General features: G+C 40.5%; 2 protein-coding genes across 2 annotated transcripts in view; one reads left to right on the forward strand and one right to left on the reverse strand.

The window, feature by feature from the left end:
- Positions 1-31: 31 nt before the first annotated feature.
- On the reverse strand, positions 32-1,441 carry coa6 (cytochrome c oxidase assembly factor 6). Its single transcript, XM_065264274.2, has 3 exons — positions 1,283-1,441; positions 880-1,035; positions 32-311 (listed from the first exon to the last, which is right to left on the reverse strand). The coding sequence occupies exons 2-3, from the start codon at positions 1,033-1,035 to the stop codon at positions 216-218; spliced, it is 252 nt and encodes an 83-aa protein (XP_065120346.1). The 5' UTR covers positions 1,283-1,441; the 3' UTR covers positions 32-215.
- A 5,108-nt stretch (positions 1,442-6,549) lies between these two features.
- The window catches only part of ptprz1b (protein tyrosine phosphatase receptor type Z1b), a 35,077-nt gene continuing 23,572 nt past the window's right edge, over positions 6,550-18,054 (forward strand). The window contains exon 1 of the mRNA XM_065264161.2: positions 6,550-6,793. Within this exon, the coding sequence (XP_065120233.2) occupies positions 6,730-6,793 (64 nt within the window). The 5' untranslated portion in view covers positions 6,550-6,729. The remainder of the gene's footprint in view (positions 6,794-18,054) is intronic.

An 18,054-nucleotide genomic window follows, 5' to 3' on the forward strand; every position in this document is an offset into this window, starting at 1 on the left:
CCCTGGTAACATTGAAATTCTGTAAAACAGATAACTTTTGAGATCATGTTTATTGATAATCTCCACCCATACACATAAATAAGATGATCAGGAAAAAGGCTTCATTTATCATTAGCAAACATTTAAGTGCAAATCTGCCTTTATTGGTCATAGAGTCCAGGTCACATCTCTAATGTCCATTGTTTTTTAATGCAACGCCACACAGTCTGTTTTAACTATAATTTTGATGCTCCCTCTGTGGGTTCATATCCGTTATTTTGGATTTTCTCCTTGTACTTCAAGAAGTCCCTTCTTTTGCTGAAATACTTCACCTGCCATAAAAACAGTCAGTTTATTTACACACATGGTCATTTATATTAAGACTGCTGCAAAGAATAAACTCAATACTAAAGTTTAAGCAATACAGTATGTAAAACAGTTAAGATTATACAAAGGCAAACATCTGTATGATGTCATCACATGACAAGCGTGTCCACTTATCACTGTGACATTTTAAAATACATGCTGTGTAAATTCTTTTAACTTTATTATTTGTTGTGTAAACAAAAAAGTCCAAGGAAAGAGGTTAAACAATGCTGCTGCAGCACAGTTTCGGTATATTTATCATTAAAGAAAGTCAAATTGAGCGCAGCATTGCATTGTGGGGTACATTTTGTCACACCTTAAACATGTTACAGATGTATTATGAACACTATACTGCAAAATTAGTATGTTATTATTTTTCGTAACGTACTGTCGTTTTTTCAAGAAACAATTTTTTAGAAACACAATTTTACTCTACGCATAATAAATAAAATTGTGTGTCTAAATCACTATCTAGTGAATACTTTTCTATTTTTAACACTAGCAGAAGAACTGAATAATAAAAACACGACTGACCCACTGCGCAGGACACTTGGTTTCAAACTCTTTCAGTTGTTTCCCACAGGCAGATGTCTCATCCTGATTGACATCTAAACACTTCCACAGTTCGTCTCTCGCTCCCCAGCAGGCTTTGCGTTCACTGGCATTAGGGGCACTCATCTCTGTGTTCATCTGTATGACAACACAGCAGGTTTGTCACACACTTTTGACACTTATGTGTCAAATCCTAAAATCTACAAATGTCATTAATCTTACTTGTTTATTGGTGAAAGTCTGGTGGTTATAAAACATGTTATGATTTACTACATAAAAATCAAAGATCTGCAAGAAAAGCTGTTTAGTGATCAGTTAACTAAGACGCTGCAAGACAGGACGATGGCAGAGAATCCGATTTTAATAATAAATCCTGACCGCTTACCAAAGGCGATTCATCACTTAATGAACTTTAGGATCTCCTTTAAATTGTAAATAAGCAATTAAACGATTTAATAACTCAATACAACACGCACAGAGTCCCAAGGACGCTTGCGATAACTGTACAGCCGTCGCCAACTGATGACGAAATCTATTGCGTAAATGCAGTTCGCTTAATGGCCACAAGATGGTGGGCATGAAACAGTTTTGTAATTTATAAAGACGTTTACTGTTGAGAAGGAAATTGTTTTTATTTTAATATGTTTGTGTAAAATATTTAATATTATAAAAAATTATTAAATCAATATATTAATATCATGTTTTTTTCTTAATGTTGATATGCGTGTTATTATGTTTACCTTTTAAATAGAAATGTTTTGTTGTTTAAAACATATTAGTGGCAAGAAAATATAAATATAGTATACTTTAATGAAGTGTTTTAAAGTAAAATGTAGCCTGGCGTATTTATTATTTCACTATAGGTAATACTACAGAAAAAGAGTATACATTAACAAAGTAATTACTATAATATATTACATTATACTACAGTTTACAGCAGTTTAGTAGAGTATATTCTAAAGTAAACTACTGTATTTTTTAATGTGGGTTTAATTATACAGTTCTCTGAAATAATGATGCCAAGCAGCTTCTTTCATTATACTAAGGAAACTTTACCTGCATTCCTGTGCTGTTTCAAGTGTCTGTTGTCTGGTATCACTCAAGAGGAATGATACAGCCAAGATATAGACCAGTGGTTTAACACTCTTCAAATGAATCTGATTTCACATTGTTATCATCAGTAAAGAAAGTCTGTGGCTGCATTTATCCTTCGATATGTAACTTCACTTGCAGCTTCTGACGTTTTGTGTCCCACTTTTGGGAGCTTTGAATGTTGTGTCTCTCATCTCTGTGCTGTAGTGTTAGATTTTTTGTGTGATACTATTCGGGGTGGGGGGCTTTTTCATGTCTTTTTCTTCATCAGATTTTGTCTTTCATATTTATGATGTGCCTGTTGCTAAGGAACTGGGACATGTGGCATAACTTTCAGTCATGTCTCACTTTAAACACCTAAGGATCAAAGTGGTTTCAATAATCATAATGGTGTTAAATAGTTTAATAAATAAGCCGCAGTGACTGTCATACCAAATCATCACATTAGCATTCATAAAGAAGCGAGTCTGGACACCATAATACATGATGAATTACACCAGCTCATGAGAAACTTATTACTAACTGTATGAAGTGTCAAAACATTCATTAATAATAGAACGATCAATTGTGCCACTGGACATCAAAGTGTTATCAGTAATACGTTTGTGATATAATTGGATTATTCAAGCAGAGGTGGAGCCTTTGTGCTTTTTTGCCATGTGATAATAAGTCACACAACGTGATATGTGTGATTTTATTTTTCTTTCTGTATTACTCTGTAAGAGATAAAGCATAGATATTTTGTGCATGTCACTGGCATTGTGTTAAATGAAAAGCCCCCAACAGTCTTTACGCGGGCCTCTCTCTCTCTCTCTCTCTCGCTCTCTCTCTTTCTCAAGACTCAAGGAGCCTTTACTTTAATGATACAGAAGGGACATTAGTTTTAGGAATAGCTTGTAAACACATCAGGAATGCTTATCACTCCACTGATCCTGTAATATTATATAAAGATTTTTGCGTTATTTGAGTGTTTAGTGCATTTATATTTATGTTTCGGTAAATACATCTTTACATTTGTTTTTTACTTTGTTGCCCAGTTTGTTAGTGTAGAGCAATCCCAACAGATATTGAACAGGCAGCAGATAAGTGGGGATGTCATGGTAACTCCCCTGTAGTGATTCAGTGTGACATACATTGATTTGTAATGGGTGTCAGGAGCTGCATTCCCGGTCGTCGATATTCTGTGGACCAATCATCTGCTTGATTCAGCCAATGCAATATTAGTATTCTGTCCCATGTTTTGCATAAATACAAAAGTTAACCAAGTTGGGAGAAACCTTGCTAATGGAGTTTATTTGGTTCTACTAATGAGTTTCCCTCTCCTCCCATTGTGCAGATACTTATCTCTAGTAATTTAATCCACATGTGTGAAAGGAGGACCCTGTTAAGTGTACTTACACCATTTACTTCACCTTTACATTGCTCGTCGATGTAAAACGATCTCCCTCTTTCAGTAAAGCTCATCATGGATTCTATATGCAAGAGATGCTCTCCATTCCAAAGTCGTCTTGTTTAGAGTCAGTGGAACTAATCTTGTTGTTGTGATTGGTTGAAATCTGGACACGCCCTCTTCCTCTTTGCTTTCACAACCAACACAATCCCCAGTGCAGCGTGACCCTTAACTCTCCCTGTGTGTCTTTAAAACCATTCACTGAATCTCCCTTTCCGTGGCTTTTGTCCGCCTCCCAGTGTATTATTGTGATTCGAATGTACCCAATTAACAATAGTGTTGCTTTTCTGAGTCTTGGATCACTATGATAGGGTCACTGTTTCTCTCAAGAGCCCTGAACGCTGGAGCATTTAGAAAGAAAGGATGCGTTCTGTTTACTAGTCGAAGACAACGCAGCATTGTTGACAATAGTCTTGCGCCAAAAACAACATATCACAATCTCTTTGTAATTGAAATGATTGCATACCCCGAGTCCTTATTCTTGCCTTGAAGCGTCAACAAAGGTGGCATACTCATAACACTGAGAATATAATAAGGGTATTTCTACTTGACAATGAAGTTTAAGAGAATCTAAACTGTGAGTGTAGATGTACAATAGTCTTTCTCTGAATGCACAGGGAGCTGTATTAAGCTCCTCTTATAAAAGCTGTCCAGCAAGTGAAGTAGGTGCCCTGCATAAATTATGTAAATTTAGGATAACAACAGGGAGTTTAGAAACACTGTGTTTTTTTGTGAAATTTAGTTTGGCCACAAGATGTAACCATATGTGCTTACTAGAATCTATTTAAGAGGAAAACATTTATTGGGATATGTTATATAACAGATATTAAACTTCTCCAAGCATGTGATGAAATAAATGCAAGTTGTCTAATAGCAAAATGTGTTTCTAAAATGCATTCTTGTCCCTCCAGTTATAAAGTAACACTGTAAATGAATATGCTTGTATTGATATCACTACTATGTCTATTCTATTCTTTTCTATTCTATTCTATTCTATTCTATTCCATTCCATTCCATTCCATTCCATTCCATTCCATTCCATTCCATTCCATGCCATGCCATGCCATGCCATGCCATGCCATGCCATGCCATTCCATGCCATGCCATCCCATCCCATTCTATGCCATCGCATTCTATGCCATCCCATCTGGTTCTATTCCATTCCATTCTATCCCATCCCATTCTATTTCATCCCATCCCATTCCATTGCATTCTATTCTATGCCATTCTATCCCATTCCATTTTATCCCATTCTATTATATTAATTCTATTTCATTCCATTCCTTTCCATCCCATTCCATTTAATTCTATTCTATTCTATTCCATCCCATCCCATCCCATTCCATTCTATGCCATGGCATTCTATGCCATCCCATCCCATTCGGTTCTATTCCATTCCATCCCATTGCATTCTATTCTATCCCATTCTATCCCATTCCATTTTATCCCATTCCATTCTATTATATTATTTCTATTTTATTCCATTCCATCCCACCCCATTCCTTTCTATGCCATGGCATTCTATGCCATCCCATCCCATTCGGTTCTATTCTATTCCATTCCATTCTATCCCATCCCATTCCATTGCATTCTATTCTATCCCATTCTATCCCATTCCATTTTATCCTATTACATTCTATTATATTATTTCTATTTTATTCCATTCCATCCTATTCCATTTAATTACATTTTATGCCATTCCATTCCATTCCATTCCATTCCATTCCATTCCATTCCATTCCATTCCATTCTATTCTATTCTATTCTATTCCATTTTGTCCTATACCATCCCATTCCATTCTATACCTTAAGCTTTTTAATTTGTTAATAAAAAAACTACCATATGCAGAAACATTTATTGAAAATGGTGGCCTAGAAAAGCAACTCTACCGAGTTATTTTTATTGTCTTTTTGTTTTCTGCAGTAGAAATCTTGATATAAACCTACCTAAACATTTATAAACTACAGAAACCAAACTGTGCATCTCTCTATGGATTTGTGTCTCTGTTTCACCCAGATAATAAGTGTCACCATTGCATGTTTGTGTCTGTGGGTGTATGCTCTCTGCTTTGCAAAGGCTTGTTATGTATTATTTGTTCTTTGAATTAAAATTGGGGTAGGTTAAATAAAAATGTATTTTTCATCCTACTCCCGAGTTTGCACTGAATGTATAATGTATGTAATTTATTTTGAAAGTTATTATTATTTTTTGAATTTGTGCAAGCGCAAATAAAGAATGATGACGACATAGTAACTGTGATTTTTCCCTTCCCATTCCATTTTACGCCATCCCATTCCATTTAATGCCATTCCATTCTATTCTATTTTTTGCCATTCTATTCTATTCTATTCTATTCTATTCTATTCTATTCTATTCTATTCTATTCTATTTGACGCACATTTAATAATTTGTGCTTATAACTCCATCACCTAGCTTTATTGATTAGGAACTACACAAATGCATTATTGTGTAATTTTTCAAATTGACTATTAAATCTTTTTTTAATGTAAGTTTAAAATATAATTTAAGACAGACTCTCTGATGAGAGAATGTCAATACACTGCGCAGGAATTAGTAATCCTGCTAAATTAATTTTCAAGCTTTATTTTTCCTCTTGGCCACACTAACAACAACATAGTCCAACAGGTGTCACATGAAGCAACAGGTAGCTTTGTGAAAATTATTTTTTACCCTCCATCTACAAGAGCTACATGCATCCACATAATGGCATAACTAAATGTTACATGCTTTCTTACATGTTGTTCAAGCTTGTAACCTGTCTGTGAAATTCCCAAAGTCTCATTATAATGAGATTAGAAGCATCAAAGTTGGATTTCACTCCCTGATTTTACATTCACTGATTTTACATTGATTTCAATCTTTGACATGACCTTAATTAGTCAATATTAAAGATACCAAGGTTATATGTGGACTCACTGTTCTTTACAGTTTGATTTAAAGCAAATCACAAAATAACGACTTCACACTGTTTTCAGACTGTGTCACATTTATGATTGTAAACATCGGTGTTAAATATAATTGTGGACGTCATGATGTCAGAAGCGAAGCGCATGTGATTGATTGTGCGCGAGCCATTTGAGACAGTGGGCGGCGCGTGAACGTAGCGTCTCTCCTCGCGCGCGCTGAGATCTTTTATAGTGAATGAAACACTGGCGTGGGAAAGAAGAGCTGGATGCGTGAAACATCGATATGGATCCACAGTAACGTTCATGCGCTGGCTGTTATTTTTCTTTGCTTTGATCGCGTGTAAAGACAGTTTAAAGTGAAGATGCGTCTGGTGACAGTCACATCACATCTGATCATCGCACAGCTGTTGCTCATCTGTCACACAGGTAACACAAGAGCATCATTCATGTGCGTTTAGAAATATGCGTTTGGCAGTGAATGCGTGATGCGTAAAGTTGTCTGTCCACGAGCAGCTTCATTTAAACATGTGCATGCATTTTTTTGGTTGAATAATTTTAGTCAAAGTTTAGGTTTTAATATGCTTCAATTCCATAACAAAGAGCATTGCAATGTTAGTTTTTTTTTATTTCTCCATTATAGTAGAGTTGAATCTCTACGTGTCTGATAATTGCGTGTATTTTAGGTTATCACAAGGGCAACATCAGTCAAATGCCGTTTTGTTTGAAAGCAAATGAATATTGAAGAATAAATGTTACATAAGCTGTTACATAAACAAATGCACGTGGGCTGATGGCATCTATGGCAATTACTTGATATTAGAATACAAATGTTTCTCATGATGCATGATATTTAGTTCACAATTTAGTTCACGCAAGGACCTTGGCACTTTGCTGCTGGCATCTGATCATCCTGATGGTGCTTTAATCCCTCTGTCTCTGATCATCCTGCTGAATTAAATGTAATTTGACATGGTAGGGAAAATATAAAGCAGTGTGTTTAAATGGGACATCTGATGGTTTGACTGGACATCTGCATGGCTGATGTCCATCTTTCGCTGCTGAATGCACACATACTGGCGCTTTACCAGTTTGCTTCCCTTAAAGTTGATCTCAGCCCTGCCACAACACCCCATTGTCTTGAATTTATATCACTGTTGATATTCCTCTGAAGTTATTATATCCCAGGAGTTACACGTGTAGCTGTGCTGTCAGTTTATATGTTATGTCAGAGATATTGAGATGTTGGCACGCTGTTTTTGGATGTGAAGGCAGGGGAAGCCTGTGTCCTGCTTTTGTGCCTGTGGCTCTTTTTACCAGTTAATGCTTGAGAGAGAGAGAGAGAGAGAGAGAGAAAGAGAGAGAGAGAGAGAGAGAAAGAAAGAGAGAGAGCCTGTAGAGTGATGTGCAAACATTTGATTGATCGTTTCACAGGAGGGTGACCCTGTCATGTATAAACAGAATAGCTCATAGCATGAGCGGAGGTCTGGAAAATGCAATTGAGTTTCTCTTTAACAAATGACTGCCAGTGGAAGATTGATTTTCATTGATTAATTCACACATTGCATACAATTTAATTATCAGAGATTATGTGTGACAGCCACAGCCATTACTGATCAACTTTCATGCTTTAGACGCATAACATTAACATGAATATAGACTGCAGAAATAAGGTTCTGATCCTAATCACTAAAACTTCAACTAGTTTCTGTTTGCTTCATATTAAGCCTTATACAAAAAACTACTTGATGTTCATTAACTTTGGGTAACTGGTACTGATCTTTTTAAGGTTACATGATTTCAGTGAGAGTTCAAAGAGGACATCACTCAGTATCTTTGCAACAAAGAAAGCTTTTTAATTTATTGATAAAAACTACCATATGCAGATACATTTATTGAGAATGGTGACCCAGAAAAGCAACTCTACTGAGTTATTTTTATTTTATTTTTGTTTTCTGCAGTAAAAATCTTGATATAAACCTACTTAAACATGTATAAACCCCAGAAACCAAACTGAGCATCTCTCTATGGATTAGTGTCTCTGTTTCACCCAGATAATGAGTGTCACCATTGCATGTTTGTGTTTGTGGGTGTATGCTCTCTGCTTTGCAAAGGACACAAGTTAAGGTAATGTTAACAAAGTAACTGTGATTTTTCAATGCAAGTATTATTGTGTACAGTATCAGTAATGTGTTTGTACAATTACTTAAACCACACAATAGGTATATCAAATGCGGTATATAACCAATGTAGTATCTTATTAAACCTGCATCAAAACAATGTGCTGGCTGTTCATGTTTGGTCTAAAGAAAGTTCCCTGGAGAAAAGCCATTCACTGTTTAAGAAATACAATCTCCTACAAACAGGAGTCCTCAGACTGAACAAATCTGAACAAGCACTAAGATAGCCTGCATCTTCATTTCATTTCCGTCCTGTTTAGTGGTTGTATTGCTTTACATGTAGGTGGTGAGATTAAAACTGTCTGTACATTTACACCTCTGCTAAAAGTTTAAAATGACTAAGGTTGAAAGTGTGCATTTGGAAATGAAGTGTTGTTTCTTTGCAAGCTTTGCCTTATGTAAAATTCATTCACTGAGTAAATTCTTTGACACAAATTGTGTATAGAAAGAACAGCATTCATATTGAAATGGACGACAAAACTAAACAAGTGAAGTGATTTAATTTGAGTAATTTCTGTCTGTAAGCATTTGCTGGAGTATGTGTTTCATATTGTAAATGTTTAGAGCGAAGACAGCGATATTGATGGAGAAGTGAAGAGGTGGCTGTATATCGAAGGAAACAAAAATATCTCTTCCTTTTGACCTTAGGATGTGGAAGTGGATTTTTTGTAATTGCAGACCGTGTAAAATCACAAAGGCAACATTTAACCATTGACTCGGTCCACCAGTGAGGTGAGCAAGGCTTATATTTGTTTCCTTTTCCGAACTGAGTCAGATCTGGGTTGGTGTCCGTGGCGATTGGGGAGGCTGTGGAGGAAGTCACTGTCGCTGAAAGCCACCGGAGGTTTTGTCTGTTGTCAAGGAGTTTCCAATGGCATGTCCTATGAGAGGACAAAGACCATCCCCTGCTCGGATATGCTGTGACCAGCCCAGATAGAGGCATTGTGTATTCATAATAGGAGCTGTGTTTGAATTATCAGCACTAAATAATTCAACGTTTTTAGGCTCTTGCTGTTCTCACTGTTATGGATGTAACATTTTTGCTGCGATAAATGAAGAGTTTTGTTGCAAAAGGAGATAACTCCTTTTTTTTCATCTCGTTTTTTGATTGTGCATTCCAATTAATATCAATTCAACTGCAGTTGGTTTGTTTTGATTTAAACCTTCATAACTTAAAAAATACAGCTAAGTATCACCATAAAACAAAATAATAATATGATGACATTATAATAAGCATGTTTTGACAAAAAGGTTAAAACAGAGTTATCTCGTTTTTCAACGAAACTCTTCAAATATATTTAACCATGTAACAATGCACCAATAACCAAGCTATAGTAGCCTTTCCTAATCCCAGCAACCACTTATAGCCTATATAAAGGACACTGATATACGTATTGTTAGAACTAGAGAAACTTTTTAATTCTCTTTGTGATTTTTGGCTTTTATGAGAGCTGGGCTATGTAATAAACTCCCCCAGCTGTTCACTGGCATCACTACCTTTGCTTCACACATTTCATTCTCACGCGTACTACATGTCACTTTCTTTTTGACCTCTAATTCAACAGCTGCCAATGGCTGCCAGTACACACCCTCATGAGGGCATGTATTGTAGGATGCGTTGTCTCTGTCTCTATCTGTCTATCTCATACGCACATAGACAGATACACTAGGGATGCACCGATACAAAGTGCTGGGTGGATACCGATATTTGATTACTTAGAATGATATCAAAATAATCACACAGTATGAGTTACACGTCTGATGTGATTTTTCTGCCCCTTTTGATTTACAAGATATAATCTGCCCCGGTCATTATATGTTTTCAAACAATCAGCTGATGTAATGGAAAAAAAATTTATAGGTCAATATCAGTGCGTCTCTAAAATACACATGATAAAATATTAATTGTATTGTATTATATTATTTTATAAATATGTTAATAAGAATGTTTTATGAATACTTTAAACGCTTAGGTTTTATTAAAAAAAGCTTTATTTTTCTTTACCCTGTCCTCCCTCTGCCCTTAACCGTAATAACCCCAAACCATAATTCTGTCCTATTAATGCTTTAAAACTTCCTCCTGTTTGCATTTATGACCCAGCTGGCTCTCTTCCAACATTTGACTTTAGAGATCTCAACATAATCCTTTCCTTTGGGAACACATGTCATAATTCAATTAGTTGTCAATTTCAACAACTGCAGTCAGCGAATTCAGGGCATGACTCTTTGGTGCCCTGTGAGCCTGCTCAGATGTCTAACAGGTGCTCTCCATTATCCAAAAAACACCTCAAACATTTAGAAAAGTTCACAGGCCCGTTTAAGGTCTGCGTTTCATCACAAAAGGTGGAGGAAGTTTTTTAGTGACATAGGAGGAGGGGGACTCAGATTTAAGGCTTGGTGCTGGCCAGCTTCCCTGAGACTTTTCTAATCCTCTTATTTATTTGAATTACTCTGGAGACATTTTCAGAGAGCAGAGGATGGTTACGATCACTACCTCATTCATTTTTTATGTTCAGCGGTTCTTCTCACTAAACACACATATACCAACTGCATGCTAAGAGTCAGTTGCTTGAACCACGTGACCACGTTCATCCTAGTAAACAACTTCTGTCTGCCAGATTTGTCATGCTGAGTTCTCATTCATGAGTTTCTTCGCTCACTACTTGAATATAAAGTCTGTACTTGGGTTACATTCACACGCTGACAAAATGGTACAGCTTTAGTCTAATCAGTCAGAGAGCTACACGTCATTTTATGATGACTGATGTTTTAAGATTGTCAGCTTTTTAGTATTTCATAATAGAGGTAAACGATGTATTGATTTTAGTATTTTTGTGTAGTATGTAATGAAAGTATTTTTGTCTGGTTGCGTGTTCCCATTATGACATTATTAGTGTTGCCAAAGAATAATTTGTGGGGAAAAATAGAAATTTTGTGATGTAAACAACTTAGAGCTGAATCTCAGTTTTCTATGTGTTTCTTAGAAATGGTATAAAAACCTAAAAAAATCAAGTAGTTTAATTAGCAAGAAATCCATATTCAATTTATTTTGTTGTTTAAGGAATTTTAGAAAGGGCGGTACAGTATTGAAGGGCTTGTTTTATTGGCAGTGGACTCATTAACATCACACTGTGAGCAATTTTAATCTAATTTGCCACAGGCATTTTCCTTTAGCGCCTGTGAAATGGACTCGGGTCAGAGATGCTCAGAGGCTTAGTGGGGTGCAGGTTCCTGTTCTTCCTCAAAGTTTGATACTGTGTTTATGTAAAACCAGTCCAATTTTGTTTGACTATAGCTGAGCAAAAGAGCTTTCTCCAATGCCAACTGGAATTTGAATCACAGAATCACAAAAGCTTGTTTTTCTTTCCTTTTTTCCTTTAGCTGTGCATATATTAAAACATAGCAAACAATCTATGATTGTTTTTGTTTTTTTGGTTGGTCTTGAAATTCAAATATTGGGTTTTGAGGATGTAGTTTTTTACAAAATGCTTCATCCTTTTAGTTTTTTCCATAGACTGTATAAAATGATGGACGAAGCGAGGTCACTTCCTTTTATTAATGAATTAAAGCCAATGGCGTAGCGTCTGGGCATGCAGGGTATGCACGTGCAAATGGGCTCGGGCCAATAGGGGTTCCGGCCCTGGGCCCGCCCCAGCTTTTAATTGAAACATTTTTTTCAGTAAAATTTTTATTTGTGGCAGCAATAAATATTTTTTATGCATATCATGTGTAGTGATTACTACCGAGCCCCTAATGTGACATTGGAGTAAAAAAAAGCTAAAGTTTAGTTCCCTTTCAATACGGTTCACTTCGCATTGCGTCAGTTAGCTGACGCTATGGGGGGAAACTCCTGTTTACTCCGTGACTGAAGCCTATTGGTTAACGTCTGTACAAAGTACAGACCAATGACGTTTGAACCCGCGCGCGGGAGGAACGCGTCCTTATATAAGCGCGGTTCAATCGTCAGGAGCTCATTATTTTCTCCTTCAGCGCGAACCTCTCGCTGCTCCGAAGAAAAAGAAGAAGCCTTACCTCGCCGTTGACAAAAGCCCTGCAGCGGAGTCCAGGCCTAGCGTCTTCCCCTGCCGTTTTCCGGCTGAAAACCGAAGATAGCAGAGTCCAGGTCTAGCGTCTTCCCCTGCCGCTTTCCGGCCGAGAACCGAAGATAGCCTTCGCTTGCCGTGGTACGAGCCCTGTGCAGCGGACACACGCCTGACGAGGTCTCCCCTGCGGCCGCCCGGTAAGATCAATATTTTTAATATAAAGCTATAAGCTAAAAGAGCAGGCGCTGTTGTAATAGCGTCCAGCACAGCGGCTCGGTGAGCCTCTCTGCTATGAATTTCCTCCGAGCGCGTTACCGGTCTGGCACCTCCCACGCCGGGACCGCGCTTATGCTTTGGTTGTCTTATCCATGTTTCGTGCTCCCCCTGCTGTTCCTCTCTCGCCGGGATGAACACACGGCGAGCCATGAGACTAGATGGATGCATAGACAAGCACACACGGACTAACCCCCCCCTGTGTTCTGTCACACCGCAACCGTTGATGCTTACAGAGTCCCTTCGCTCCTCTCACATTCAGTGGCGAGATCTCTGGCACATATATTAATCCCCCGAGTGCATCGGGTGATACCGTCACGACGCATGGCTGTTCTGTCTGTGTTGCTGCTCCCCTCTGCCGTTCCTCTCTTGTTGAGATGAACAAGCGGGGAACCGTAGACCTGGATAGATGCATACGACAAGCAAACACGGGCGGTCTGCCCCTGTCTCTGTCATAGCACAGCCACTCGTGCTCCACGCTCGCGGAGTCCCTCGCTCCTTTCCCCACAGTGGTGAGGTCTCTTAACGGCTTAGCTAGCACGCGGTATTACGGCTCGCTGCCTCTAAATGCAGCTGTCCAGTGTTCAACGATTACAGAGCTTCATGCCCCTCCCCTCATGGAGCGGCGCGATCTCATTCGTCTGCTCGATAGGGCCGATTCGCCGCTATTGGAGCACCAAGAACACTCATTATAAGAGAGCTTCATGCCCCTCCCCTCCTGGAGCGGCACGATCTCATTCGTCTGCTCGATAAGGCGGACACGCCTCTATTGGAGCGCTAAAGCACTTTTTATAGAGCTTTACTGGCCTGAGCCGATCTCACTTCAGATAGCTCATTCTTCGTCTGCCTGGTAATTTCTCTCTGGTTTAGACGGAATCAGAGGCAGAACGAATTTGTTTATAATATACTGAGGCCCGAATACCTCCCTTTATTCAGTCCCGTCCTATATCAGTGCGCTGAATATTGGTACATTCTTATATATATACCCGGTTTTTCTGCCCTTTTAATAAACGGCAAAACCGCGGGCCTCACGGCAGACTTCCTCTCTGCGATGGGTTCAGTCTGACATTAAACCACCTAGACATACTATTCTGCTCCGTGAGCCGTTCGGTCACCGTCACTACTGAGGCTTGTGCACCTGAACGGCTGAGCTCTGGTCTCCGCAGCACAGCTGCATCAACAGAGAACGGAACTGTCTGGGAAAAAAGGGGTTATGTCGCGCCTCGGCTGGACTGCCCTGAAATGTTTTCTGTGTGCTGTTAATCCAAACATACTGTGTAATACTGTCGGCTATGCGACCTCACTATAGTGGCGAACGGTATTTAATTCCTCTAAAAAGAGTAATTTCCGTGCTTACTATACTGTGTATTGACACCCACGGTTGTACGGTGTCTCTAAACACTTTATCGCCTTACTGACAAGCATTCAGTAATACGCACACACGGCCCGCTGTCCATAATTCTATCGACGCTAGCCGAAAAAACCCCGGTTTGGCCATATACTGTGTATTGACACCCCACGACTGTACGGTGTCTCTAACACCTTTCTGCCAAATTCGCTCGCAGCCCACCTCAGTTTCTCCGCTACGATGCTGATGGCGCAAACGAGCACGGTCTTACGGCTGTTATCCTCTCTTCCTAGAGGAAGGACAGCCTCAGACTTTTGCATGGCTCCAAGCGTTTGAATCGCGCCCTCTCCGGACGGCCACTCAAAGGCTTACAGCCAAGCGGTTTATGACGTTTTTCGGCCATATAGCTGATTTATATTAGCGGATCCGAAGACGCTTACACCTCCGCTCCAATACTCGGAGATATTAAGGGTAATATCAACCTCAAGTGAGCTTGCTACCCGCCACAATAAGTTTCAAAGCTTAAAGCGCGCGCACAGTCAGACGCGCGCGGCATCTCGTTTAAGACGGGCACACGTACCCCTCTAACGAGCCTCAGAAAGCTGAATATCGTGGCATTCTGTTCATAAGTCCACTTCAGTTTGACTAAGCAAAGGTCCCGCCCCGAGCTGACGGCCGGGAAGCTTGCTTAAGTTACACACGGCTGCATGAAGTGCTGTCATTACGAGCTAGCCCAGCATTTGCTGTGGGTTGAACACGCTTTACGACGGCAATCAGCCTTCGGCGCGTGGAACGCCGTTTGTCTCATATAAATCACCTTGTACTGTGAATACGGTACATTAAGAGGATGATTTAGCACTGCAGCACTCTCGACCGTGTTATTGTGATAATGCGGTCGGGCAATCTACGGTGGTTTCATTATTTACCGAACCAGACTGAGATCTCGCCCCCTGAACAAGCTGACGAGTCATCTCCTTTATAAACTCATTGCATCGCTTTATAAGCTATGTTCAATCAGAGTGATACGCATCTCATGCTTAAACTACCAATATTAACCCATTACGATGGGCGTGCGGAGATGGCATCCGTGGGACACGACCTACATTACGTGCCTTATGACACATTGACACAAGCTGCTAGGACCCCTTTCACGAGGCGTCCTTATGCAAAGTCTGATCCATTCTGTCTAGTGACATTTGAAAGTCAAAACCCCCCGCGAATCGCCGGTGGAACACTTTTCTCCTCACTACAGAGGCACGGCGGCTCTCTCCCCTACCTATATCTATGTGGCCGTGATAACAGCGAACCACGCTTTTACGACCGACCATTCATTTAATTCACAAGCCTGTCATCTCTCAGATGCGGACGGCGGCGGTAACAGCGAACCATGCTTTTACGGCTGGCCATTCACTTTATTCATAAGCCTGTCATTTCTCAGATGCGGACGGTGCCCGAGGCACAGCGCTCTGGAACTGTCCAAGGTCCTGTATGACACATACGTCTGACGTACATCAGACGATCAGCTGTTCATCTGCGTCACAGATCACTCACTAGAGCACCTGTCAATACAGGCTATTTATGGATCGTTGACGTTATCACCTCCCGTGACAATTATGCTCACTTGTCTTAGAGCATGGGCATGGTCTTAGAGGTTTCTCATTTGACAATTGTGACACGGCCGGCTGGTCCCCGCCGTCCACGTTGTCAGTTTACAGCTTCGACATCACTGCTTCGCGCACTACTGAGGTTTGTTGCATTAAAGGTGCGCCCATTAGCTCACCTGTATGCACGATATGGTTTTTAATTATATGCGTCCACCGTGCGCTTAGAGAAGCTCACATGTACACGCTATAACATTTTGGTATACAATAAGATGCGCTTGGGAAAGCTCACCTGTATACACAGCTGTGTTATGCTTTGTGACACATACATTGTTGTTCATCTGTGTACGTTCACGGTGCGTTGGGTGCCCACCGTTACGTTCATCAATCATATCTGTACACATTCACGGCGCGTTCTGTGCACTGATTTATCTATACGCATTCACGGTGCACTGAAGAGTTCACCCGTGTGCGCACAATTTATTATCAGAACACATGACGGCGCGCTCGAGAATCTTGCCGGCCTGTGCATTATAACACTCTGATTCATCTATATGCATTCACGATGTATTCAAGTGTTCACCTGTGCCCGTGCAATTTATAGTCAATACACATTTACGGCGCGCTTGGAAAGCTCACCGATCTGTGCACTATAATACTACCTATATGCATCCCGATGCGCTCGAGGGTGCACCTGGGTTCACACTATTGTGGTATATAATCCCACGCTACGAACCGTTCTGCCGCATATTATAGTCAGATCGACCGTTCGTGAGCTTCGCAGATCACTCACTACGTATGTCTGTTGCTAACAGTGGTTATTTAGATGGATCGTTGAAACCATCGCACTGGCTCACGCCCCTCTATGAGCTATGTCCTATATAGAGCCCACTCTGTGCGAGATTGGCTTCTTCATGAACTTGGTCTACGGGGGTATCTATATCTATATTGATATCTGCTACGCGGCCGGCTGGTCTTCGCCGTCTACGTTGTCAGATTGTACAGCTTAGACGTCCCTGCCCTACGAGCGCAGGTTCTCTCGGCTCAATCATGCACGCTCATGCGTTTTATGTGTACACCACGGTGCGCTCAGCGAGCTCACCAACGTGACTCTGAATTTACTTATCTCGCACAGCCACGGCGCGCTCGGTACCTCGCCGTCTTGTGCTATGTTATGTGCCCCCGGTGCGTTTAAACCCCACCGTGTGCGCGTCAACAATTTATATGGTGCTTACACATTTGCTTTTAAAGCTGTGAATATGCCGGGTATAGGGCCACACGCAGTGTCTCTCCGGTAAGGCACTTCAGTACGTTGTGTATGCACGGCGTGATGGGATTACGTTCCCCCATAGCGTCAGCTAACTGACGCAATGCGAAGTGAACCGTATTGAAAGGGAACGCTTAGGTTACTCACGTAACCCCGGTTCCCTGAAATAACGGGAACGAAGCATTGCGTCTCTTGCCGTGCTACAAACGTCTACGCAGCGAGTGTTATTCGGCTGCGCGCTTCAGTCGAATAATAATGAGCTCCTGACGATTGAACCGCGCTTATATAAGGACGCGTTCCTCCCGCGCGCGGGTTCAAACGTCATTGGTCTGTACTTTGTACAGACGTTAACCAATAGGCTTCAGTCACGGAGTAAACAGGAGTTTCCCCCCATAGCGTCAGCTAACTGACGCAATGCTTCGTTCCCGTTATTTCAGGGAACCGGGGTTACGTGAGTAATGCCTGGCTCACACCACAGGATAATCGGGCCGAATTTACCCCGATTTCCCCCTCCCGAGAATCCGAGGGAAAATCGGGCAATGGACCTTGATCGGCTCCGAAGTTCGGCCCAGATTATCCTGTAATGTGAGACGTTTAAAAGTCTAAACTTACACCTTGCGATATGCTCTCAAGCAAATCGGGGCCGCCCCGATCTTATCAAACATGTTTGATATTTAGGATTTTAAATCCGCATAATTACGTCAGAACTTTCACAATAATCAATGAGAGACGGAGATGATTGACAGCTTTCGGGACCGCGAAACAAGCTGCAGTACGGGTAGACAGCGCAGCCGGAGAAATAGTTTGTGGAAGTTAATGTTTCATTCTACTTTCATTCCGCCACAACTGCAGCTCGTTGGGGCAGACAGGCGATTTAAAATATCGAAATGAATTCCTCGCTTGATTCACGTTGTTCACTCTTTTATAAACATTATCTAAAATATCTTAAAAACAACAGAACATGATGATGGTCAGTCA

The sequence above is a fragment of the Paramisgurnus dabryanus genome, chromosome 1 (genome assembly GCF_030506205.2).
Source record: "Paramisgurnus dabryanus chromosome 1, PD_genome_1.1, whole genome shotgun sequence".
Taxonomy (NCBI): Eukaryota; Metazoa; Chordata; class Actinopteri; order Cypriniformes; family Cobitidae; genus Paramisgurnus; species Paramisgurnus dabryanus.

Bases quoted from the DNA above. Each gene is read 5' to 3' on its own strand.
- coa6 (XM_065264274.2), bottom strand. From the start codon at position 1,035: ATGAACACAGAGATGAGTGCCCCTAATGCCAGTGAACGCAAAGCCTGC. The intron at 312-879 runs GTCAGTCGTGTT...TTTTTATGGCAG, and splicing joins CCAAGTGTCCTGCGCAGTGG to GTGAAGTATTTCAGCAAAAG.